This window comes from Echinops telfairi, unplaced genomic scaffold (genome assembly GCF_000313985.2).
Source record: "Echinops telfairi isolate 266 unplaced genomic scaffold, ASM31398v2 ScPeMD7_2;HRSCAF=8, whole genome shotgun sequence".
Taxonomy (NCBI): Eukaryota; Metazoa; Chordata; class Mammalia; order Afrosoricida; family Tenrecidae; genus Echinops; species Echinops telfairi.
The window spans coordinates 60,655,651-60,681,179 of record NW_022103898.1 but is presented as its reverse complement, the minus strand read 5'-3'; the positions used below and the strand labels follow the sequence as shown (position 1 = coordinate 60,681,179).

General features: G+C 42.4%; 1 protein-coding gene across 1 annotated transcript in view; it reads left to right on the top strand.

Annotated features, from left to right (window-relative positions):
- Window positions 1-25,529, top strand: part of LGR5 (leucine rich repeat containing G protein-coupled receptor 5) — a 180,509-nt gene that overhangs the window by 119,742 nt on the left and 35,238 nt on the right. The window contains exon 5 of the mRNA XM_013004085.2: window positions 7,654-7,725. Within this exon, the coding sequence (XP_012859539.1) occupies window positions 7,654-7,725 (72 nt within the window). The remainder of the gene's footprint in view (window positions 1-7,653; window positions 7,726-25,529) is intronic.

Genomic DNA, 25,529 nt, shown 5'->3' with positions numbered 1-25,529 from the left:
GCAGACAGGCTTGAGAGCACCTAGCAACAATGGCAGACTACACAGGACCACTATGCGGCAGACAGGCTTGAGAGCACCTAGCAACAATGGCAGACAGGCTTGAGAGCACTAGCAACAATGACATGGTACATTCTGCTTTTATTAAAGGCATTCAGTAGGCAGTATTAGGGAGGGGGTGGAAGTCAAGTCATGCTGTGAGCCTAATCTGGTTTAACTGCACTCTATAGTGTTGCAAATCCTTGAATTGTTTTGTCTCCCAATGACATTTTTTTTAGCAGAAACAATTTCTATTTGACTCACTGGAGATTTATAAATATATAATGGAGATGACTTGCTCTTGTTTTGTCATATGAAAGTAATTAAACAAGTGTGCATTGTCTATGGAGAGATCAACACTTAAGTTATTTTTTCAATTGTATTTTTAGTGTTTTACAAAAAATTTTGTGGTGGAAAAATGAATTTACTAGGAGGAATTTGCTATTAGCTTCAAAAGTGCCATTATTAAAGCTCTTGTAAGAATTTCCATGATCTGAGCCCAGATATATAAAACGATTGAGAAAGTTCAAAATTATTCAATGAGTGGATACTTTTCTCTTCTTTGTTTTTGTTTTTGCTTTGTTTTTTAATCATTGTATTGGGGGCTCCTACAGTTCTTATCACAATCCATACATCATCCATTGTGTCAAACACATTTGTACATATGTTGCCATCATCATGTTCAAAACATTTTCTTTCTACTTGAGCCCTTGCTATCAGCTCATTTCCCCCTCCCTCCCCCACACCCTTCCTCTTGAACCCTTGATCGTTTGTTTTTTCACGTGAGTGGATGCTTTTCTAAGTGCATCTTAACCTCTTTCAAAATTTCCAGATACTTTAATAAGATTATATTCTAAGAGTGTTATTGTTTGGTTACCAAAAAGATAGAAGGACAGTTCAATACACTCTTTGTATCAACAATATTTTGTCTACAAAACTTAGATATCAGTCAAGTCTCTTATCTGCATCTTCACATCACTTAGAAAACATTTTCACATAATTGTTATAAGAGAAAGGATCACAACTTCTTGGAGCTCTAAAAGTAGCGTATATACATATAAACTTGTAATATTCAGGTATGTTATACAAAATATGGAAATCATGTCGCAAATCTCCTAATTTCCTAACTGGAAAATGAAGTGTAAAATCTCCCTAAAACTTGACTGTTCACAAGAAACCAATTCATTTTGAGATTCTTGAATTATTAAATTTTAGTGGGATCCTGGTTTGCCATAATGAAATTTATACACTCAGAAAATTCACCACCACTTATTCTATTCTGACGCATAGTGACCCTCAGAACAGGGTAGAACTGTCTGTCCTGTTGAGTTTCCGAGACTTTACAACTTTACAGAAGCAGACAGCTAATAGAAGCAGATAGCTTCATCTTTCTCCCACAGTGAAAATCATTACTTCATTAACATAATTAAATGCAGATGGCAAAACTATAGTCTTTAGAAAATGGAATCAACAGCCTTAAGGGGAAAAAACATTTATTTAATCATCTCCAAATATACATCATGTCATGAGTGGTAGTTACATAATCTGGTGTCAATTTAAGAGTGGTAAGAGTGAAGGGGTGGAGTCTAGCCTGTCAATCAGGTCACAGCCTGATGATGCCTCCTTGTGAGCATGGCCTTCTCATGGGGATTCTGGCAACTTCCTCTCTCTCTCTCTCTCTGCCTTCGTCTTCTGGTTGACAATCCATGCAGAGACTTGCTGACACACCTGTGAGGAGTCTTTCTCTCTTTCACTTTTCTGTGAAGATTCACACTCAGAGAGCTGGAGGAACCATGTAGAGACCCATGACAGCACTGAGATGCTTCCACCACCATTGGATCCACAAGACTTGGCACCTACCAGCCCGCGATCTTCCTGCATTTTGCATCATTGTATGTGACTCTGTGAGTCTGAAGAGGGTATTATGGACTAATACCAGACTTATGAGCTAGTATCAGACTTATGGACTTGATCTGGACTGAGCTGGGAAGTTTTCTTAATATACAATTACTTTTTATATAAAGCTCTTTCCTATACATACATGAGTGGCCTTGGATTTGTTTCTATCGTCAACCCAGACTAATTCATTATGATAACAGCTCTTATTTGTATATAACTCATATATTTTCACACATGAAAGTATTATAAGTACTTTTGTATTTTAATCCTTAAGCATATTTTCATCTGATATTATTTCTATTATACAGATTTTTAAAATAAAAAGCACCAAGGGTCAGAAAGTTTATGTGGTTTGCTCCAGTTCACAAAAACTCAAACCTCAAGCCTAATCTCAAACTTTTTCTAACAGAAAATATTCTAAAAGCATGTGCTGTCCTAATCAACAGGACTGGCATCACCTAGGAGCTTATTAGAAATGTAAATGCCATGGCCACCAAAATTTTCAGAACTGGAAATTTTGGGGAATTGGAAATTTTGAGGCTGGTATCCAAAAACCTATTTATTAGCAAATCCTATAACTACATCTGTTGGAACTGATCATGAAGCACTTGATATCATCAATCACAACAAGGCCAGGTGCAAACTATGGAAAGACCATCAATTGTTCATATGTACATCTCATTTGAAGCTGAAGGTAATTTTTAAAAGTTCACAAGAACCAAAACAAAACCTTGACCATATTCACCTTTAATTAGTGAACATCTCAAGAACAGATTTGATGCATTGAGCATTAATGACCAAAGACCTAAAGAGCTCTGGGGGGACATCAAGAGCATCATACACACTCTTTGAGGAAGATGTTGTGGCCATTTCCGGTGCTTCATTCCCCTGCTCCTGCTCCTGATTTACCACTGTTCACTCACAAGTCAGAGAAGGCCAACTCACTACCATGGTTTTTGAGGACACCAGAAAGACACTTGTGGAACCAGAGATGGCCATTACTCAAAGTGGAGTTACTGTACCAGCCACAATGTAAAATCCCTGGTGAAAGTATGTGCCAAATTGATTAATGGCACAAAAGAAAAAAATCTGAAAGTGAAGTGACCTGTTAGGATGCCAGCCAAGACTCTGAGAATTGTGACCAGAAAAACTCCTTGCGGTGAAGGTGAGAAGACCTGGGATGTTTCCAGTTGAGAATGCACAAGTGTTTCGCTGGTTTGCACAGCTTTCTGAGCCAGTTGAGTAGGTCACGCCCATCAGGGGTGAGCCTGGAGTAGAAGTGGAAGTCACCATTGCAGATGCGTATAGAGAGAGATTATCTGTTAGTAGTTTTTAAAAGCATACATGAAGAAAGCAAAAATCATTTTTTAAAAAACAGAAAAGACTAAAGTGGTTGTCAGAGGAGAGTCTGACACTTGCTTTTGAATATAGGATAGGCAAAGTGAATGGAAGAAATTATAAAATAAAAGTGCTGACCCAAACATTTCAAAGGCCATCTCAAGAAGACAAAGTAGTATTGTAATGCAATGTGCAAAGACCCGGAAAGAGAAAACCCAAAAGGAGGAAGACATTCAACTTTTCTCAGATTGAGAGAACTGAAGAAAAGTTCCCAATGTCAAGTTGCAATAATGACAGATCTGTGGGCAAAATATTGAATGGTGTAGGAAGCTTACAAAGAAGATAGAAGGAATGACAGAGTCACTGTACAAAAAGAACTGATCAACTTTCAACTATTTCGAGAAGTAGTGTGTAATCAAGAGCCAATGGTAATGAAAGAAGTCGTCAAAATTACACTGAAGTCGTTGGCGAAAACAAGACTCCAGGCATTGATTAAATACCAGCTGAAATGTTTCAACAAGCTGATGAAGCAATTCATCAGCTGACTGTGGAAATTATTGAACAATATCCTTATTAATACACACAAATACAATTTTACTGAAGATAATTCAACAATGGTTACAACAATATATTTATAGAGAGCTGACAGAAATGCAAGTCAGAGTTAGAAGAGAATGTAGCACAAAGGATATCATTGCAGATGTCAGATGGATCTTGGCTGAAAGCAGAGAATATCAGAAGATGGTTACATATGTTTTATTGACTATGCAAAGGCATTTGACAGTGTGGATCATAACAAACTATGGCTAACATTGCAAAGAATGGGAAATCCAGGACCTTCATTGTGCTCATGCAGAACCTGTACATGGGCCAAGAGGCATTCTTTCAAAGAGAACGAGGGGAAAGTGCAGAGTTTACAACCAAGGAAAGTGTGCATCAAGGTTATTCTTTCACTATATTTTTTCAATCTGTATGCTGAACAAATAATCTGAGAAACGGAAGAAAAGTACTGCACCAGGAGGAAGTTCTGATTAAGAACTTGTGATATGCAGGTGACACAACCTTGCTTGGTGAACGTGAGGAGCACTGGAAGCACCTGTTGATGAAGCTCAAAACCTTCGGCGTGGATTACAGCTCAATGTAAAGAAAACCAAAGTTCTCCCAAATGGACCGAGAGACAACATATGGATAAATAGAGAAAAGACTGAAGTTGTCAAGGATTTCGTTTTAATTGAATCCACACTCACTGTTCATGGAAGCAGCAGTAAAGAAATCAAATGGCATAGTACATTGGGAAAATTTGCCACACAAAACCTTTAAAGATCAAAGATGTCACTTTGACGATTAGGGGCACCTGACTCAAGTCATGGTATTTCATAGGCATGTGAAATTTAGACAATGGATAAAGAATACCACAAAAGTATTGAAGCATTTGAATCATGGTATTGACAAAGACTGCTGAAAACACCGTAGTCTGCCTGAAGAACAAACAAATCTGTCTTGGGAGAAGTACAGCCAGAATGGTCCTTAGAAGTGAGGATGGTAAGACCTCATCTCCCGTACTTTGGACGTGTTTTCAAGAAAGGCTTGTCCCTGGGAAAGGACATAATGCTTGATAGGGTAGAGGGTCGGCGAAAAAGAGGATGATTCTCACCGAGATAGATTGACACAGCGGCTGCAACAATAGGCTCAGACATAACAGTAATTGTGAGGATTTTACAGGAGCAAGCCATGTTTTGCTCTATTGTGCATACTTTTGATGAGACATAACCAGATTGATCACCACGGGATTGTGATAAAACCTAAAGTTTGGAAGCCACCGAAATAGATTATTTCTTATTCTCCAGTTCATTGATTAGAATAACACTATATCACTAGTTTGGGGAAGGGGCTTATTAATCCATATTAGAATAGCCAACCTTTATTGAGAGCTTACCATGTAGCAGGTATTATTCTATATACTTTCACGTAGCAATGCATTACAAAAAGCCCTGTAGTGTTTGTATGATTGCAGGTCCCCGAAGCATGGAGAGAGTAGGTGATTTCTCTCAGGGCACACAGCTAGTACAAGAAAATCAAAACCAAGGCAGGTTCACGGCTATGGAGTCAATTCTGACTCATAGTGACCCTATAGGACAGGACAGAACTGCCCCAGTGAGTTTCTGATACTATACATCTTTACAGGAATAGAGAAGCCTCATTTCTCTCCTATGGAGCAGCTGGTGGTTTTGAACTACTAACCTTGTGGTCAGCAGCCCAGAGCATGACCCATTGCACCACCAGGGCTCCTAGTAGAGGAAAGAGGTAGTCTACTTTGAGAACCTCTGTTCTTAACCACGCTGTATGTTAAAGTTCTTGTGCACCACACAATGTGTGAGTTCATATAGTCAACAAATAGTTATTGTTAGGTGCCATCAAGTCGGCTTCATCCCATAGCGACACTGGTCCCTTGCCATTCTCACAATTGTTCCTATGTCGGAGCTTGTTAATGCAGTTACTGTATCAACCCATCGTGTTGAGGGCCTTCCTCTTTTTTGCTGCCCTTACATCTTTCCAAAGATGATGTCCTTCCCCAGGGAATGTCTCTCCTGACAATAGGTTCGACTTATGTAAGATGAAGTCTTGCCATCCTTGCCGCTAAGAAGCACTCTGGCCTTACTTCTTCCAGCACAGATTGGTTTGTCCTTTTAGCAGTCCATGGTGCCTTCAGTGTTCTTCTCCAGCACCACAATTTAAATATATCAGCACTTCTTTGGTCTTCCTTATTCAATGTCGAACTTTCACAGGCAGATGAAGGCAATGGAGAACACCACGGCTTGGGTCAGGGACACGGTAGTCCTCAAAGTAACATGACTTGCCTGCCGGTTCGTCATACTGTGATGGCTTCCGTGTTGATGTGATGTTAGCTTGGTCACTGGTATTTCAAATACCAGCAGGGTCACCCCAAGTGAACAGGTTTCAGGGGAGCTTCCAGACTAAGAACAGACAACGAGAAGAACTCAGCTCCCCATTTCAGAGGAAGAAGCCACTGAAAACCTCATGCAGAGCTTTGAAGTATTGTCAACAAATATACCTGAGCCAAGGCTGCATGGTGAAGTGGAAATTACACCAAACTTTGGCGTGAGACAAACCTGGGGTCACATCTCAGCCAGGCACCTAATGAAAAGAAGCCTTACTTGGAAGTTTGTGAAATAATAAGCCCCCAAATGTCTGCTTTCCTGAATAGTCTTCTCCCTCAGTCTTACATGAATCATGAAATACTGGAGGGGAAAATGTGCTGAAAAATTACCATTATAAACAGAAAGGAAACGTTTAGAAAATAATGATGGCAACATGTGCAACTGTGCTTGATACAATTGATGTATGGATTGTTCTAAGAGCTGTAAGAGTCCCCAATAAAATGATCTTTTAAAAAATTACTGTTATAAGCATTCCTGAACAAGGTAGCAAAATGTAAGGAATCTAATGGGAACATGTTTCCATGCTATTTCCCTACGAGCAGTGATACATTTTAATTTCATCATTGCCAGCTGTTTCCATTCAGTAGTCCTCATGTTAAAAAAAAAAAAAAATCAACCCAGGAGAATAAATTATCTGCAAAAGCAGTTTAACTTTCCTCAAAAGATGGCATAAATGAAAAAGGAGGGGGTATCTTTAAAAACCTTATACTGTTATCTTGGTTTCCATTCTATCTGATCTATACAACCACCAAAGTGATCCTTTTAAAATATAAAGAACATTACTTCATGTTCATGCTTAAACCCTGCAACACAGCTTTATCACCACACTTAACACGTAAAGTCTCTATGTTGGCCTCTAAGGCCCTCCATGCAAGGGCTTCTGGTTTTCCCTCCCACCCTCTTGACTTCCCTCATCCTTTCTTCCTTGCTCCTCTGGGGTCGCTAGGAGCCCGTGGGAATGAACTGGACAGCAGTGAGCTGGTTTTGGTTTGGGGCAACAAACAGGTCAGGCAATGGTAGCTGCGGGGGCCTTTGCCCTCGATCCCCCCTCTTCCTCTGTAGTTTCCCCAGCTGTTCACCCGGCTAGCTCCGGGCTCCAGGCTAGTCTATTCTCAAGTATCACCTCCTTCGAGAAGCCTTCCTTGATCACGTTTTAAGTTACAATCTCATCCTGTGTTACTTTCTGTCCCATTACCTCTGTTGTTTTGGCTTTTTTAAGTCATCATCCTTATCACTTGTCTCTTGTTATATCTTTTGTTAATTTTGTAAGTATCTGTTGCCCTCCAAAGAATGTAAGCTCCACAGGGACCAGCGCTTTGTCTGGTTTCCCTAACACCTCGCCCCCTACCTAGTGCTGTTATGATTGGTTGTAGATCATTTTCTTTAACACGTTCCCTTGTCTGTTTGTTGTTATGTGCAGGATGCTGCAGAATAATCAGCTGAGGCAAGTACCCACAGAAGCACTTCAGAATTTGCGAAGCCTCCAGTCCCTGTAAGTATAGCTGAACTCATACATTGTATTTAAATGCAATTTGGGAAGGAACAGGTAGATGTTCATCTGACTATTTTCCACAGTTGGGAATTACAGTGGAATAAGTTTTCAGGGACTGCTCCATTGGAGCAATACTTCATCTCATTCTCATTAAACAATAGGTGTGGAAGGGACCAGTGCTGGAGTTTGGAGTCTCAGGGTAGAGATTTAATTACAACACCCACCATCCAAAATCTCTTAACACATGTGTTGGTATCTCAGAATGAAACATCTACTCCCAGAATCGAATCCAACATCCTGGCACACACGATTCCCTGATAATTTCTGAATTTATATCAGGAATGATGCTTGGCTTTTAGATAGATATACCATTCCTCAGTTCGTCTGTTGTTAGATGCTCCATGCACCTTGTCGCCGTCTAATGTTGCTGAATCAAACAAAGACTGGAGTTTGGTTTGGTTTGGTTTTTGGTTTTTGACTTTTTTTTTAAATCATTTTATTGGGGGCTCGTACGACTCTTATCACAATCCATACATCCATCCATTGTGTCAAGCACATTTGTACATTTGTTGCCATCATCATTCTCAAAACATTTGCTTTCTACTTGAGCCCTTGGTATCAGCTGCTCATTTTCCCCTCCCTCCCCCACCCTCCCTTCTTCACAAACCCTTGATAATTTATAAATTATTATTATTTTGTCATGTCTTACACGGACCGACATCTCCCTTCACCCACTTTTCTGTTGTCCCTCCCCCAGGGAGGAGGTTATATGTAGATCCTTGTGATCAGTTCCCCCTTTCTACCCCAACTTCCTCTACCCTCCCTGTATCGCCACTCACACCACTGGTGCTGAAGGGATCATCTGTCCTGGATTCCCTGTGTTTCCAGTTCTCATCTGTACCAGTGTACGTCCTCTGGTAAAGACTTGATTTTTTTCAAGGTTCATTTTTATGTGTATGTATATGTGTGTAGATATAAAATCAGGGATCCTGAAATTGGCAAACTAAAATCTACTAGTATAGCCTAAAATCTATTACTCCCATCTACAAAACCAGAGCTTCCCAATCACCACACACAGACAAGCACATGCAAACATTTTTACAAACGTTACCACGAACACACACCCCATGTCACATTCACATACCACAGACATCACACAAACATACCACCCTGCACAACACACACATAGGCACACACATCACACACAGTACACACAAACATGACACCACAAACACACACACCCTTCACTATGAACATGATAGATAAACATAGACCTACAGGATACACATGATACATACACATGCCACCACATACAACCACCTATACCATAACATACCATACACAACCATGAAACCATACGCTCACACGTCATGTATAGACAACCATGAAACCATGCCCAAACACACAAACACACCCAGAAAGGGTATTGGGGTTCCTCACCTTGAACCCACAACTACTCCATCTGGCCTTAAGGATTTAAACTTCTGACTCACTAAAAATGTGTTCTTGTTTACAAAAAGAATATGCTCACCAGCTAGATGTTGTGGAACTTGAGTTGTTAGCAAATGTTTACAGTGCCTATTTGGCAAGACTGTTCCACAACTTCAATCAGTAAATCTTCCTCTCATCAGAATGTGTTATAAATGTTTACCATAGATCACATGGTCCCCAGCATACAAGTGCATAATATATGCTGGAATTTTATTTACACTGGAGGTCCTCAGCTAACAAACAAAATACTGTTTTCTGGTCTTGACGAATGAGAGGCAGATACATGCAACTACAAAAAAAAGAATATAACCAACTAGCTGGAAATTACTCTGAAGAATCCATTGGTTAATAATTACATACAGTTTGCTGAATGCCTTTTACAGACGTGACATAAGAGAAGGAGGGACATGAGATTTGGAGATTATACTCTTCCTTTGATCCTTTTCCTTTTTTCTAATGAAAGAAAATCTGTGCTGGAGATGATCTTAAGCTTTTGACTCTAGGCAAACAAAGTGACTCCTAGGCTTTCACCAGCCTGTAGATAAAAACAGGCCACAAGGGCCTTTTGTGGCGGGGAGAGGTCTGTTCCATTGTCAGGGGCTTCTAATGGCCTGACAGCAGAGCTCCGCCTTTGTTGCCCCAGCCTTTTCCTGAGGAAAGAAGAAGCAGCCAGAGAAGCAGCACAGCCCAAGCTGGGTTGTCTGTGTCAGGGCTGAATGGCGGGAGATAATGGCAGCCACCAGTGGGAACTTTAAACAGCTGGGAGGCAGGCAGAAGATAGACCGATACGCTTTCGTAATGAAAAGCCACTATCAGCCGAAAGAAGAGCACAAACAGCAGAGAATTCTTTGAGCAAAAGAAAACCTGGAATCTTTTGTTCCAACTGGGTGGTGCCTCTCTGATAAAGGTGTTCGGATTTCCTTTCTTATGGTCTAGATACTGACTGTTCACCAGGTGTCTCTGGCCTTTGGTTTCTGGTTCTCAGAAACAATTGCATTTTAACTGTATCAATATGTCTTCCTTGTGACAAGGCCAAGAGTCCGACCTTCATCACATGCAAACTGGGGCATCGAGAGGGAGAGTCCTCCCCGGCGCACACCAGATTGTACCAACTGGGGGCAGGAGCGGGAGGAACTGAATCTTGGCAGCGTTGCTGCAGTGCACACACTTGTTTTCTCGCTTACGTTTTTTGGGGTTTTTTTTCTGCTGCTTGGCTTTGGGAATTTACATTTGACCCAAAGTATTGTAAACCTATGCTTAACTTCCCCACAAATTATACCATTGAAAGGGCCCTCGACCCTGAAGAACATAACCAAGCCATGTTGGAAGTTTGGGGTACAGGCAGTCCCTTCTTGGACTGGAGTGAGCCCTTAGACCTTCACTGATCCCTTCTACAGAGTGTTCGTCTCACTCTCTTGAATCCCCACAACACTATCTCTTCACTTCATTGTTTTCCTTGTACCGTCAGCCCCTAGTTCATACATATCAGATTTACTTCAAACCCACCCACTAACCCTACTCTATTAAAAGTCTGAGGTCCATACAGTGGTGTGTAATCACAAATAGGGGCCACTCTGTGACACCCATCAAAACATTATTATGACTGTATTATTAGGTGTGTTCATCATTGCTTCATCAGGATCGTATGTTATGTTCACTGCACGCTCTACATACAAACACTTGTCTAAAGGGCGTAGATAAAATCCATACCTTATGTGTGAATTCAGCTGAAAGACAGACTTAGAAATGGAATTCGTTTGTGATCTGGGGCCTGCCTGTATTATCTCTTCACTCTCTCAGGTGCCCTACCCTCTACAGAGATAGTGTGTGCATCATCCCTATACTAGCTTGGACAAGTGGCGCTTGTGAACCTTGGCTGCACAGGAGAATCGTGTAGACAGTCCTGAAGCCTGGACTGCAGTCCCACGCCCCAATTAAGGTCAGAGTCCCTGAGGAGGGGACCCAAGCATCAGTGTCTTCTCCCTACTTTAACTCCATGATAGTCAAAAGTCTAAGATGAAGATTAGAAAAAACTGGGGTCCTGCACCATTCCTTAAAATTGCCTGCAAATGGACATCCTGAACCCTTTTCATACTTGAGATGAAAAGACAATCCATACTTTGCATTCTTATTAACAGTGTACTTACAATATGAAATAAAAGTCGGGACTTGATTTGTTCAAGGATAGCTCACACCTGGAAATAAATTCAACTGGCTACCTGTGGCAGATACGCCGAAAGAGACCACGTGCTGTGCAAGGAGGCTTCAAGATGTTCATGGAAAAATGGAATGAAGAGATCATGGAATTCTCTCACAAGATTCTCGAAGCCTGCTCATATTACCTTGCTCCTCAAAATGCGCTCGCTGACCCAAGAAACAAAACAGCAGTGTGCCTGACGTATGCAGAATCTCAAGCCTCACTTAAGGCTGATTGATCTTGTTAAGAAAATCCTCAGGTGATTTGAGCACACATTACATCTGAGAAATTAAAGTTTTCTGCTCCTAGAAAGATTTACAGTCTGGGAAACCCACAGTGGCGATTCTCTTCTGCTCTGTAGGGTTGAAAGCAGTGAGTTTGGCTTAGGTTTGGTGGGTTATTACACTAACAAAGTGATCTACAACCCAAAATGGGCTGAGCATAACTGAAGTAGATCATCTGTACACTTTGTTCCACCCATACAGACATAGCGTCATTGAGTACAACTTAAGAAAGCTGATTTCTTGACTTCAGTAACATTGCTTTAAGGAAGAGACAAATTGTACTTACATTTCAAGGGATGTAATTTTCCACTTATTCCACATAAACAAAAGATATTTTGTTCTGTTCATAATGAAATGATAGGTGCATTTGTGTTCTTTTAAACTCACTCCTGAGCTTGCAAGTTGTTAGGCCAAAGAATAGGGCAGACCTGTGTTCCAGAGCCCAACGGCCCAGGTCCTGACCCTGCACAATACGTGCATTTGCTTTTGATAGGGTCATGACTGCCCAGACACAAATTGGATTTTTATGTAGTGTAATCAAATTCAACTTAATTTCCTCTTGGCTTTTTGGGAAGATAATGGGAAATGGAATCAGAATTAACAGAGTTGTATTTTACCAAGAAACTGGGCATGATGGTCTTTGAAGACTAGCATCAGACTGCAGTGATTGGATGGAAACCCAAAATTTAACCTCTCCCGTGCCCTCATACCTTTGCATAATAGTTCATCATTTGATCTCTGAAAAAACCATTGCTTCCGCTGGTTGATAGTCTCTAAGTTCAAGTATCTCATTGTCCTTAGTGAGGTTCAGATGAGCTAAGTATGTTATTATATCCATATTTATCCAGTTAGCCAGAATATTATTTAATACATGTTGGTTTCCACTCCAAGTCTGCACTGGTTGCTGCTGTTGCTAGCTGCCCGCAAGTCTATTCCAACTTATACAAAGATAACAGAATACACATAATCACAAAGGTAATCAGTTAGTAAATCAGAAATGAAAGGAGAATTAGACATAGCTTTATTATTTTCCCTAGTCACCAATTTGGGAGCCCCTGGGTGGTGCCAATGATTAAGTGTTCTACTAATCAAACCATTGCCATGAAAATCTACCCAGAGGTAGCTCAGAGGATAGCCCTGGAGAGCTGCTTCCAAAAGGCCCTAGCCTTGAAAAGCCTTTGGTCCATGGCTCTATTCTGCAGCACACATGCGTCACCATGAGTCAGAATCAACTCCACAGAAACCATTTGCTTTGTAATATGTCCAAATGGGCTACTAGCCATCTTTAGTGAACAAAACCATATTTTGAAACCAAAGGAAACCAAACTCACTGCTAGCAAATCTGTACCAACGTCTATCGATCCTCTAAGGCAGCGCAGACTGTCCCTGTGGGTTTCCAAGAACGTAACTATTAATGGGATTAGAAAGCCTCGTCTTTCTCCTATGGAGCTGGTGGTATCCAACTGCTGCTCTTACAGTTAGCAGCCCGGCTGGTAACCACGACATCAAAAGCCAAATCCACCAGCACGGACTGAATGCTGACTCCTAGTGACCCAATAGCACAGCGTGGAACTGCCCCCCAGGAGGTTCCGAAACAGTCCCTCTTTATGGGAGTACAAATCCCTGTCTTTCTCCCCAGGTGTAGCTGGTGGTTTCCAACTGCTGACCTTGCAGTTAGCAGCCCAACACGTAACCACTACATCACCAGGTCTCCTAAAACCCTGTAAGAATGTATAATCCCTGCCTGGAGCCTACCGTGATATCAGCTTCAGAGCTAACGAAGTCAGCCATTAGGCTTATGGAGAACTAGTCATTTCATCCATACTCTCTCCATAGTTGGGTTTTGTTGGTAATAATAATAATAATCATAAAGGGTGAGCTAGAGAAATGGGTGAGAAGGAAGAATTGGTCTCACAGTGAAAAGCACAAAGTAAAACAAGCCTAGAACCAGATGCCATTTGTCCACCTAGAAGTAAGGACGGAGAGACTTCGACTCGTGTACTCTGGATGTGTCATCAGGAGGGACCAGTCCCTAGAGGAGGACAGCATGCCTGATGAAGTCAAGGCCCCGTGAAAAGAAGACCCTCCATGAGGTGAATTGATAGTGGCTGCAACAGTCGACTGAAACGCAGCACCGGTGTGGGGATGGCGCGAACTCGCAGTGTTTTGTGCTGGTGTACGCAGGAGCGGAGGACCGCTATGAGTTGAAACGGCCTCAGTGGCACCCACAACAATAGTGCTCAGTCGCTTATTGGGTTTCAGACCCCGGATACAGAGCAGGAAAGACGTCGGAGAAGACAAAGAGGGATAAACAGACAAAAAGAAAGGGAAGTGAGGTAACAAAGAGGATCCATTTAAAGGATTAAAGGGGTTTTGTTTGTTTGTTGGAAACCCAGGGCTTTTAGTATTGGTGACATGTTTTCTTCCACTAAAACAATCTGCAGAAGGAAAGGAAAAGCACAAGTCTACACAATACAAATATCCATGTGGGCCTTGTCTGTTTCCTTCACAAAATTGCCAGCACATTGGATCTGTGTTGAGATGGAGATGGACTTAGAAGTTATCGAGAACAAAGCCTTAATCTCTCCCAGAATCCTGGTACCTTGTGCAAATCAGCACCCAGGGAGCTCTGGCGAAGAGGAGGAGTTTTGCTTCCCTCAATTGAAGCATTAGGGGAAAGAATTTTTAGAGGCAAGGCCCTACACAAACAATACTATAGGAAGGGAGTGCTAAAACTGTACTACAGTACTCAAACAAACAAACACACATGAATGCTTTAGCAAGTCTGCATCAGAGATCCCTGAACCAGGTATCTGCCAGCGCTGTGATAAACCACACCATTGACTATCAGGTAAAGAGCTACACAAGAACACTCCTGTTATGGAATGAGAAATAAAATGAACTTTGTTTAACCATGTGATGTAAAATGAAGGTTAACTTTTGAAAGTAGATGACCCTCTCTAGAGGAGCTAATGAGCAAGCTAAAGGCACCTCGTGGGTGGGACAATTTCCCCTGTTCAAAATAGCTGGGGTCTGTGATGAATTCTAAAGGAAACATAAAGACAGACGGAGAAAATTACAGCATTGCAGGGACAAAATCCAAACGTGGCATGGATCGGACTTCCTTGGCGACAAAATCAGGAGCTGCTCCTCTTGATGGAGCACTTTCACCGCATCATCCCCTGACCCCTCACAGCAGCCTCGAGACAGGTGCCACTGTGACGCCGTCCATCCATAGTGATGTGAAACCCCAAGGGGGTTCTGTGGCAACCACTTCTTTTCTACTCGCAAGGAGGTGGGAGAGGAATGATGTCCCAAAATGCTATTTTGCTCCACCTTCCAAGATGCTATTCAGCCCCATTCCCTCCTTGAGAGTGTTCTCTCATATCCCGGGGGTCTGCAATTTGATGCAATATCCCACAGGAATCCGTGAGTGGTTGGGGAAGTATCTCACACGGTGGCAGGTGCCGTGCAGTCCCGTATCTGAAGGTTGGGCAGAGGTGAGCCAAATGCAGGCTACAGAGCCAGAAACCAAAAATGTCCAAAAGATACAGCAGGTGTTCTGGCTTCTACCAATTCTCAATCAGGAACAAGAGGTCTGAATTTCCAAATGAGGTGGCGTGCGTTAGAATTGTCTGGTGGTACCATTATATATCCAAGGAACACAGAGGATGTGACTTGGCGCACACCCTGTACTAAGAGGAGGTCTTAAAGATGCCATCAAGGAAACGAAGTGTGTGGCTTGCTTGATTCACACCCTCTTATAAGGTCCATCTTAATCCCACTCTATTCTTGTCCATTAGTAAGAAATGCCCTCCAAAATGGGACTGTGGTCACATATAAAGGCTAGAATTATAATATAGCACAGAAAAAAATATAGCTCGATGGGTCATATTAATTGACTATAACCCAAGTTCATTGACCTTCATTAGGTGACGTGACATATCAGGCTAGAAATGAACATGGGAGAAGAATGAACCTGGTCTGTTTGAGTCCAAAATCTGCCCATTTTACCAATACACTATCTTGTCTCCCTCAAAATATCCTTGTCAGAGAAAGGGGAAAAAACAGATGGCACTAATGACAGGGGTGCAAAACGTTTACAGAAAAAATTGTATCATCTCTAGACATGATTATGAAGGCTTTAAAAAGAAGATGACAGTTGTAATGCAGGAGGACAAAAATCAATAAATTGAAGAAGAGACGATAACATATTTATCAATATGCCAGACAGCATTCGTAGTATTTCCCTATGCATTTGATCATATGAACTTCATTTTCTATGAGATAGACTATCCCTTCTCTTTGCCATTTAAGAAATGGTGGGTAAGAAATACCAGGGTGTCTCGTTCCTATTTCAAAGCAAACGGTTGACCAGACAAAGAAGAGAAAGACAAACATTCCAAGCAGAGAGGACTGCACGTTCAGACTTGAGTGGGTCTGCGGGGTTCCGGTACGTTTAAAGAACAGAGAGGCCATTGTATCTGGAGAAGGAAGTGGAGAGAAGGGCAAGCGCTTGGTCAGGTGGGGTGGGGTGGGGTGCCGACAAAGCTGGTCGGGACACATCAAGAGCTTCACTCTTTGTTGTAAGGTCAATGGAGATCCACTGGAGTGGCCATAACCCAATCTGTGTTTGTAAAAACATAGTCCAGGAGAGAAAGGGAAATTCTTTTAGGATACAGGGTGGGAGCAATGGAGATGGAGAAAGAGAGATGGATTTAAGAAATGCGCCAGGAATGGAATCGTCCGTATTTGGTAATGGGTTGGTTATACGTAAAGGGTAAAGGAGAAAAAGGTTTGAGAGTGCTTCCTGCATCCTGGTTTATACGATGTGATGGCGAATGGTGCCATTGACTAAGCTAGAGAGAGAAGTCAAAAAACCCTCAGTGCTGTTGAGTCAATGCAGACCCTCATAGTGACCCTATAGGACAGGACAGAGCTGCCCTGGGGAGTTCCAAGCCTGCCACTGTTGGTGGGAGTATAAACTTCATCTCTCCATACTGACCTGTGGTTCGCCGTTCAATGCATAAGAGTTCCACACCAGGGCTCCGTAGGAACACTGGGAGAAGACTTCATTTGGGGAGAGAGATCATGAGATCATAATCTTGCCTCATTCTACTCCTAAGGAGTCCTGGTGTCCTAATGGATTAGGCATCAGGCTGCCAGCCAGCAGCCACAGTTCGAAACCACTGCAGGAGAAAGTCACTCTGCAGGAGAAAGACGCGGAGGCTTCCTAGTCCCTTGTACATTGACAGCCTCGGAAACCCCCCAAGGGGCAGTTCTGCTCTGCCCTATAAGGAACTGTGAGTGAGAAAGGACTCAATGAGTTTGGGGTTTGCTTTGGTAGTTAGCTCCTCACCACGCCCTTCCACTGAATCCATTCCAATGCATGGTGACCCTGTCTGAATAGGGTTTCCGAGGCTGTCAGTTTTTATGGGAGCAGATAGACTGGGATTGGAAACCCTGACCTTGGTAGCAGTCAATTACTTACCTGACAGCACCACTGGGCCTCCTTTAAAAATGAGACTGGGAAACGCTTCCTCTTCAAGGGAGTCCCACTGCCCTACCCCCTGCAAGTTAATTCTGACTCGTAGCAACCTCTCTTTGGTTCCCAAGGCTGTCAATCTTCAAAGAAGCAGATAACTGCATCGTTCTCCCATAAATCATCAGGTAGATTAGAACCACCAGCCTTGAGGTTAGCAGTCCTATATTTACCCAACAGTGTCACAATTAAGTGCTTATTTGCTAACTGAAAATTTGGCAGTTTCTGTCCAACAAAAGGTACCTCCGAAGAGAGACCTAGTGATCTACTTCTGAGAGTTCAGTCACTGGAAATCCGACAGCACACAGGCCCATTCTGACACACGTGGCTCCCTACAAAGCAACATTGACTGGTTGGTCTAGTGCTGTTAAAACAGAAATAACACAGGCGGGTGGCTTTCACAAACACAGTGTTGCTCTCTCACAGTTTGGGAGGCTAGAGATTCAAACTCAGAGTGCTGTCTCTGGAGGAAGGTCTCGTCTCTTTCAACATCTGTGGGCTCCCATTTCTTGGAACTCACTCTGTGTCTTGACATCAATCTTTCCGTGGATCTAGAAGGTTCTCACTAGCACTCTTCTCTCCGCTGGCTTTTCTCTCCTTTCACTTCTTGTGAGATGGAAAGTGTGAATCATGGTCTTGCCAAGTTGACACCTATATTATTGTGGTGGGGGCAGGGGGGTAAGGGGAGGGGAACAATTCAATTCATAATTTGTGTTTTCAGAATATTTGGAACAACTAAGTAATGTTGTCATATAGTTTGAATCCCAGATTCGGATCTCAAAGAAAATTAATATCGAATGCATCCTGTCATTTGAGTGTAACCTACACGTTCACTCATTTCCCGGGCCCCAAATCCATATCTCTGTACGTGGACTTGCGCCCACATCTGCCTTTCCTGGGCTCAGTACTGGATGTAGTGATTCCTGCAGAGGTTTTTCAGTAGATCTATCGACCAGGATTATCGTACCTGGTAAAGCAGAGGGGAAGCAAAAAACCAAGGAAAGCCCTCAAGGAGAGGAATTGACAGCAGGGACCACAGGAGGAGGCTCACCCATAGCAACACAGATGAGAGGGGTGCAGGACCGCGCAGTGTTTTGTGCTGTTGTGCACGGGGTCCGTATGAGGGGAACCCACCTCGATGGCACCTAACAATGACCACAACCAGAGTGAACTTTCCCACCGCCTTAGCTGAGGATGCCCCCACAGTAGAAGTAGGGCTCAGGGCAGAGGCAGCCGTGATAGGAAATCTTAGAGGATGAGGAGATTGGTTGACTAGGCACGGGCTGGGGGATGCTTAGGAACAAACACAAGCTGGAGAAGCCCTGTGAGAAAGAGCCAGAAAAGGGAGTTGACTGCGACAGAGAAAGAAGGGAACAGTTTGGCTAGATAAGGGAAGCAGAGGTCCCAGAATCCAGCATGGGAAGGCTGGGTTGGAAAGGGATGATGTGGAAGAACGGTAGGTTGTAACAGCGGAATGACACAAAGCACCATTTGAGGGAGATTAATCTGGCAGCAGCCAGCAGGATTAATTGAAGAGATAAGAGATCAAAGGCAAAAGGACCAGCTAAGGGGCTGGTGCAGTGGTGCAGGTGTGAAGAGATAAGAGCTTAACCAGACAGTGGAAATGGAGAGTCTTGGAAGGGTAGATAAAACAGAGAGGCCTCGGTGAGCGATTGGCTGGAAGGCAGGGGAATATTATAAAACTACCCCCAGATTTCAAACCTCGTGGAACCCTGCGAGGAGGCTAATGGTACCCCTAAGAGGGAGGGAGGTAAAACGGGTTCTTTGTTTTTTGAGGGGAAAAATGAAACTAAAGAAATAAACCTTTACATTTTATTCTCTTGTAGATTATCTCCCTGTTAGAAAATTCATAGTAGTTGGCCTCTGAGAAACGGAGCCACTTGGATAAATAAATTAACTTAGAATCTCTCACTCACTGAAGCCTGGCCTTCCCAGTACATGCCGGGTGACACCTTACCACAGCGGTTCTCTACCTTCCTCATGCTGCCACCCTTTCATACAGTTCCTCGTGTGGTGGTCACCCCCCAACCATAAAATTACATTCATTGCTGCTTCATCACTATCATTTTGCTACTGTTATGAATCGGGCGACCCCTGTGAAAGGGTCGTTCGACCCCCAAAGGGGTGGCGACCCAGAGGTTGAGAACAGCTGCCTTACAGGGTTTGGTCCCTTTGAACAGCTAGCTGTCAAGCTGCTAGCCAAACCCAGGACAAGTCTCTAAGTTACTGCACTTCCATGAATCTGTAAACTTTCTCTCTCCCCAAACTGAAGAGTGTGCATTTGGGTTTGTGTTTACCTTTTCAGAGAGAGAGCAACTGTCCTTTACTGTCTGCTTACCACATTAAGTTTACAAATGCAGTAAGATGGAGAATAGAAAAACAAAAGTAGAAATTTCCAATATAAGCAACCACTGTGTTTATGTGAATTTATATGCTTCAGATCTTCCTAAGACATGAGAAGTTTCACTACAACATAAAATTCCATATTTTGATCACTCTACAAATATTTTTAAACATGGCAAAAATACTCTAATATCATGGTGAAGAATTCATTTAGATCAATAGGAATTTAATCTGTAAGAACTCATATCAATCAAAGTCTATCCTGATACTACTAAATGATAGTCTTATGACAAATTCACTGTCGATGATCCACAAATTCTAGTGTAATTTAAGTTCAAAACAGTAAAATTTCACCTAGCAAAGAATATAGGTAGCTTCTCAAAATGTATTATTATATACAGGTCTGGAGCTATAAGGTCTTTATTTCATAGCAAGAACCAAAATAATAATTAATGCTTTGGTTTTTTTAAGTGTTATAAGTGAATTAAATCTCTGTGGTTTACCCACTATGTATGAATTGTTCAAAATGGTATTATAAAAATGTACTAATGTATGTGTAAGAGAGTTAATCATTTCCTTAAATATCATGAAGGAAGAATATGCATCTGAACATAAAATCATCATGTCACGCATGAAACTGCCTTGCTTCACAAATCTATTTCTTTTGAAATACGCTCTATAAACTCTATTATACCTGCAGGTGCAACATTGTTCACACTTTGGGCTTTTTTGTTTTCTTCCAGCCATTCGTGTTAATAATTGACACTATTACAGTCATCTCAGATATGGAATTAGCCAAGATCAGTGGCTTATCTTTTGACTGATGCTTTCTTCCTTGTAGTTAATGGCTCATCAAAGACATTTTCAAACAAAGATATAAGTTCGTGTGATACAGTGGCACTATATAAAGGGCCTATATAAAGGGCCATTTTCTAGAACAACAATACTAAAACTGATCTTATAGACTCTCTAATCCCTACAATAATGCCATTAGAAATTGAAAATTCCTTTGTGAAATACAGGGAAAAGCTTTCTTTATTCTCTCCCCCCCAAATTGCACCATTAACCCTTTATTCATGAAACCATTTGGAAAACTCTTTAGAAAGTTTTTAAAAGGTGGGGGAGGGGGTTGTTTTTTGCCAAGTGACAACATAAAAATTTAATGTTACCCCTTATCTGCTAGCTGTTTGCCACATGGAAAGTAGTGTTATTATAGAACTGCATCCATTGTGACCACGCAGTGCTGCTTTGTTACTTTGCATAATGCTGGGTAGCACTCACCCTTGATCTTCCACGGACTGCAACCAGCACCCACGTTCCCAAACCTAAACATTGTGCCACTGTTGCTTCTTTGCCTCCCTCTCTAGCCACATCTGACAAGTCACCGCATACATGGCAATTTAATATCTTTCTTATTGGGCTCAAAGGACCCTTGGTGGTGTGGGAGTTACGTGTTGGGCTGCTAAGCACAAGATAGGCTGTTAGAAACTGGAGAAGGATGAGGCTTCCTAGTCCCATCAAAGGTTAGTCTCTTAAACCCACTGGGCAGTCCGAACCTGGCCTGCAGGGTAGCTGTAAGTCAGAATCAGCTCATTGACAGTGAGTGAATTTGTTTGCTTGCTTGCTTGCGTGTATTGGGCCCTTTCTCCCCATGTTCACCCTCTGATCACTACAACGACATCAGTGCCTTCCTTCCCCATAGTACATCCTCCATTTTGCTATCAGAAGAGTCTTTTTAATGCACTGGTCAGGGGGTAGTATGCCCCTCGCACCCCAGAGAAACATTTTCATCAGACTTGAAAGACGGCCTGAGTGAACACAGGATGTATTTCATAGGTTGGTAGCCCAGAAACATTCTGTGAAGGATGTATCCAGTCTCCAAATGTTTGGACATTCAAAGTTACTGGAGCCGGTCAGGACTGGGTGGTCCTGAACTGGGTCTCAGTGGTGAGGAAAGGCAAGCTAAAGCTCATCAGAGACAAGCATCTTGAGGGGCAGAATCCCTTTCGCAATGGCGGGGCCCTTCGGCTTCACATCTGCCCTTCAGAGAAATCATTTCAGGATTTTCCCAAGTCATAACAAAACCATCCCTCATCATGGTAGCCATCTAATTAACATTGCAGAGATTCATAAACATTCTCTTCTGGCAACAGACGATGTCATACTTTTCTCCATTTACTTTAACCTTTGGACATTGGATGTGCCTGCCTTGACCTCACTCAGAAGACGTGTGCAGCGTCTTAGCTCTGTGGTGGGAGCCTTGCTCTAACACTAGTCAAAGCTCACAGTACAGCTATGCACACATATCCAGAGATGCACACTATGCGTAGAGAATCAGCCATTCTGCACCTACATGCCAAAAACAATGGCGTTCTTCCATAGAAGGATTTACACTACAAAGGCTTAGGAAACTTCAAAAGGAAAAAGAAGCTTCAGGAGAAAAGTTTAAAATAATAGCAATCAAATAAAAGTTTTTCAAAAGAGGGTATCACTTCTTAAAAGTGGAGAATGTTCTCAAATCATAAAGGTTATCATTTGTAGAGTGATTCACTGCTTATAACCTCATTTATAAACATGTTCTCATTTAATTCCCACCGCAACTCTGTGGCATGTTGCAATTCTGCTCCACAGATGTAAAACTGCCCCTCAGAGAGGTTTACGGTGTGCTCCCCAATCTCACAACCAATGCATGGCAGGTTCTGGGCACAAAGCTGGTATCTTAATTCTCCTAATTCAGTGCAGTCTCCAATTTACCATGCACCCACTATATGAGTGGCTGGTGGTGGCATGTGATAAATTCTTAGATAAAGTTTTATGTGTTTAGAAAAATAAGCCTATTTCTTTGATCATGTTGCTGAGAATTATAAGGAACAGCCCCTCCAGCAGAGCATAAAACGGGTGCCATTCCTCATGTAGCAATGGCTTTTCACATCAGATTTTAAGTTCATAATGAAGTTTTACTTTAGGGAAAAAAGGTGTGACCACTCTGATTGTTAGTGTTTTATTTTGCTATGCCAAATAGCATGCAGGTGGGAGGGTTCCTCGGTCACATCGTTGATGAATGTTGAAAGGCCCAAAGCCTTCTGTAAGAGTGGGCCGTCCATCCCCTTCCCATGACATCAGAATGAAGATGGTGTCTATTCCGTCCCGTATCAAGAACACAGCTACTTATGCTTTGAGAGTAACAATCATATCATGGATGCCAAATAATAAGGTTGAGGTCTATGAAGACTAAGGCAGACACTCCTTAGTTATTCTGTGATGAGAGATGAAAGGCTAGTTTATGCAGGGAATCCAGGACGGATGAGCCCTATAGGACCAGTGGTGTGAGTGGCAAAACAGGGAGGGTAAAGGGAGAATGGGTAGGAAAGAGGGAACCGATTACATGGAACTGTGTGTGACCTCCTCCCTGGGGGACAGACGACCGAAAAGTGGATGAAGGGAGACGTCGGACAGGGCAAGATATGACAAAATACCCATTTATAAACTATCAGGGGCTCATGCGGGAGGGGGGAGCAGGGAGGGAGGGGAAAAATGAGGACCTAATGTCGGGGGTTTAAGTGGAGAGAAAATGTTTTGAGAAACGATGTACAAATGCGCTTTACACAATTGATGTGTGTATGGACTGCGATAACAGTTGTATGAGCCCCTAATAAAATGTTAAAAAAAAGAAAAGAAAAGAAAGAAAGGCTAGTTTATGTTTCTTAGAACTTAAATTGCTGACAATGTAGCTTCACTTGAACCAACATTTTTAACCAACTTAAACAAAATCGAGATTGCCTCTTCTCCCTCCTCACTCTGGCTTCAATGACCAAAAAGACAAAATACTTATTTTAAAACCCAAATAATAATCATTTAAATTCAAAATTCATAGTGTACCAAGTTCTGTTGTAGTATTTCATTCGCTCATAAAGCAACCCCCTAAAATAGAGAGAGGTTATTCCCATTGGATAGATATGTAACAGGAGGTCCAGGGCATCCCATCGCAAATGTGTGCACTGATTCACAGGTGCATGCACATGCACACACACACGCACACATGCACAAACACTCCATAGCTTGCATGAAATAGAAATGATAAGAAATACTTAAAAAGTAGATATACAATATGTTTTGGGTTTTTTTGCTTCTGGTAATATAGTAAAAACCACATTTAAATGTGTGATTTTTCTTATAATGTGTAAGATGTTGTTCTCACACCCCACTGCTTAAATATTGCATTTTCCAAGTATATAAATAGTGTCCACCTGCCCGAAAAAGACCAGATTGGCATAATATGACCTCTTTGTTTACTCTGTGAATAGGCACAGTGAGTGCCCTGCCCGCTGCTTCGTCCACAGTCTGAACCTTGTTCTGTTAGAGCCACCTGTCTGGGTGACTGGATAATTACTCCATACTCCAGTTTAGCCCCGGGGCCTTCTGATAAGATGATGGCACAGGAAGCCTTCGAGTGTGAACAATCTCCCCTCCATGATTAGGTCTGGACCACTCAGACCAGGCGTATAAGGGCTCTCGGCCACTGGTTGGGAGGGCGGATGAATTATTGGGAACTTCTTATAGGAAGGCGGTTTGGGGCAGAGAGACATTTCAATGTTGCATTCAGGTCAGATGAAGGAAGGCCTGGGCTGCTGAGTGTGGGGGTCTGCGATTATTAGTATTTTGAATGTTAAGATTATGAAGAACTGTCCTATCTCATTTCCTATCAGATAGAAAATTGCTAAAAGAGACAGCATGTAGGCCAGAGTATAACTTTTCCTCCTGATTTGCTGAAGAGGCATGACTGGAAAAATAAGCATAGTAATATTGGAAATGACACTAAGGTTGGTTCAAGATAACAAAAGAAAACTTAAAATGTCTGTGTTCGTCTGGATAGACTAGAGAAACAAAATTCATAGACGCTCATTTTATGAGAGTATTTTATATAAAGGGTAAGTGTACATTAAGAAAACATCCCTACCCAGTGCTGTCCAAGCCCATAAGTCCGACACTGATCTACAAAGTCCTCCTCAGTCTCACAAAACACACGCAATGATGTCGACTGCAGGAGGAAAGCTGAATCGGTGAGCATGTAAGCCTCTCAGCACTAGGCCTGCCTCAGGGTAGATCCAAGTGGCTTCTCCTCAGGGATGTCTCACAGGAAGTGAGCCTTACCAGCTGAGGCAGAGAACTAGCTAAGGCAGCCGCACACTGGTCTGACCATCAGAGAGCAAGAGGCAAGACAGGCAAGGCTCTCCAAGCCATTTCTCTCTCTGCCCTTCAATGAAACCACCCTTCAATTAATCCCACAAAGAACTAGCTCCCTACACAGAGAACGTTCTCTATTGTTCAATTGTTCAGATTGTTGTTGTTTTATTTTATGACCTGGGTGTGCTCCCTGCATCTGTTTAGTTTTAAATGTTTCCAAAAGGTCCATTTGTGATTTTCTAATCTCCAGTGATACTTGAAACTGCTTAAAGTGCAGTTGTTGTTGCTGTTGTTGTTGTTGTTCTTCTTCTTCTTCTTGTTCTCCCCTCCCTCCTCCTCCTCCTTCTCCTCCTAAAATCTTCACTTCGAAAATGCACACACAATTGTGAGCCTCAAGAACAGACTGGAAAAGTGATTGGAAAAGATGAGTGATGGCGGTTCTTTTGCCTGTGCACCTTGCATAGACTGTTGGGTTTCAGCTACGTGGACACCTGCCCCTCCCCCCAGAAGAATTTATTTCAGAGGACAGCACTGAATCTGCAGCTTCGGGAGAGGGACATGTCTGAGCAGAGCACATGGGAGGAAATGAAGGGGGAGGAAGAGAGAGTGGAGCACATCTTGGCCCCACAAGCCTTGAGAATGCTATTCCTGCTCAGAGCAGCCAATCCACAGAGAGGACCACATGGCTTGCCCCACTATGAGAAATGACATCCCTCACTGACCCATAGCCCTACAGGGGACA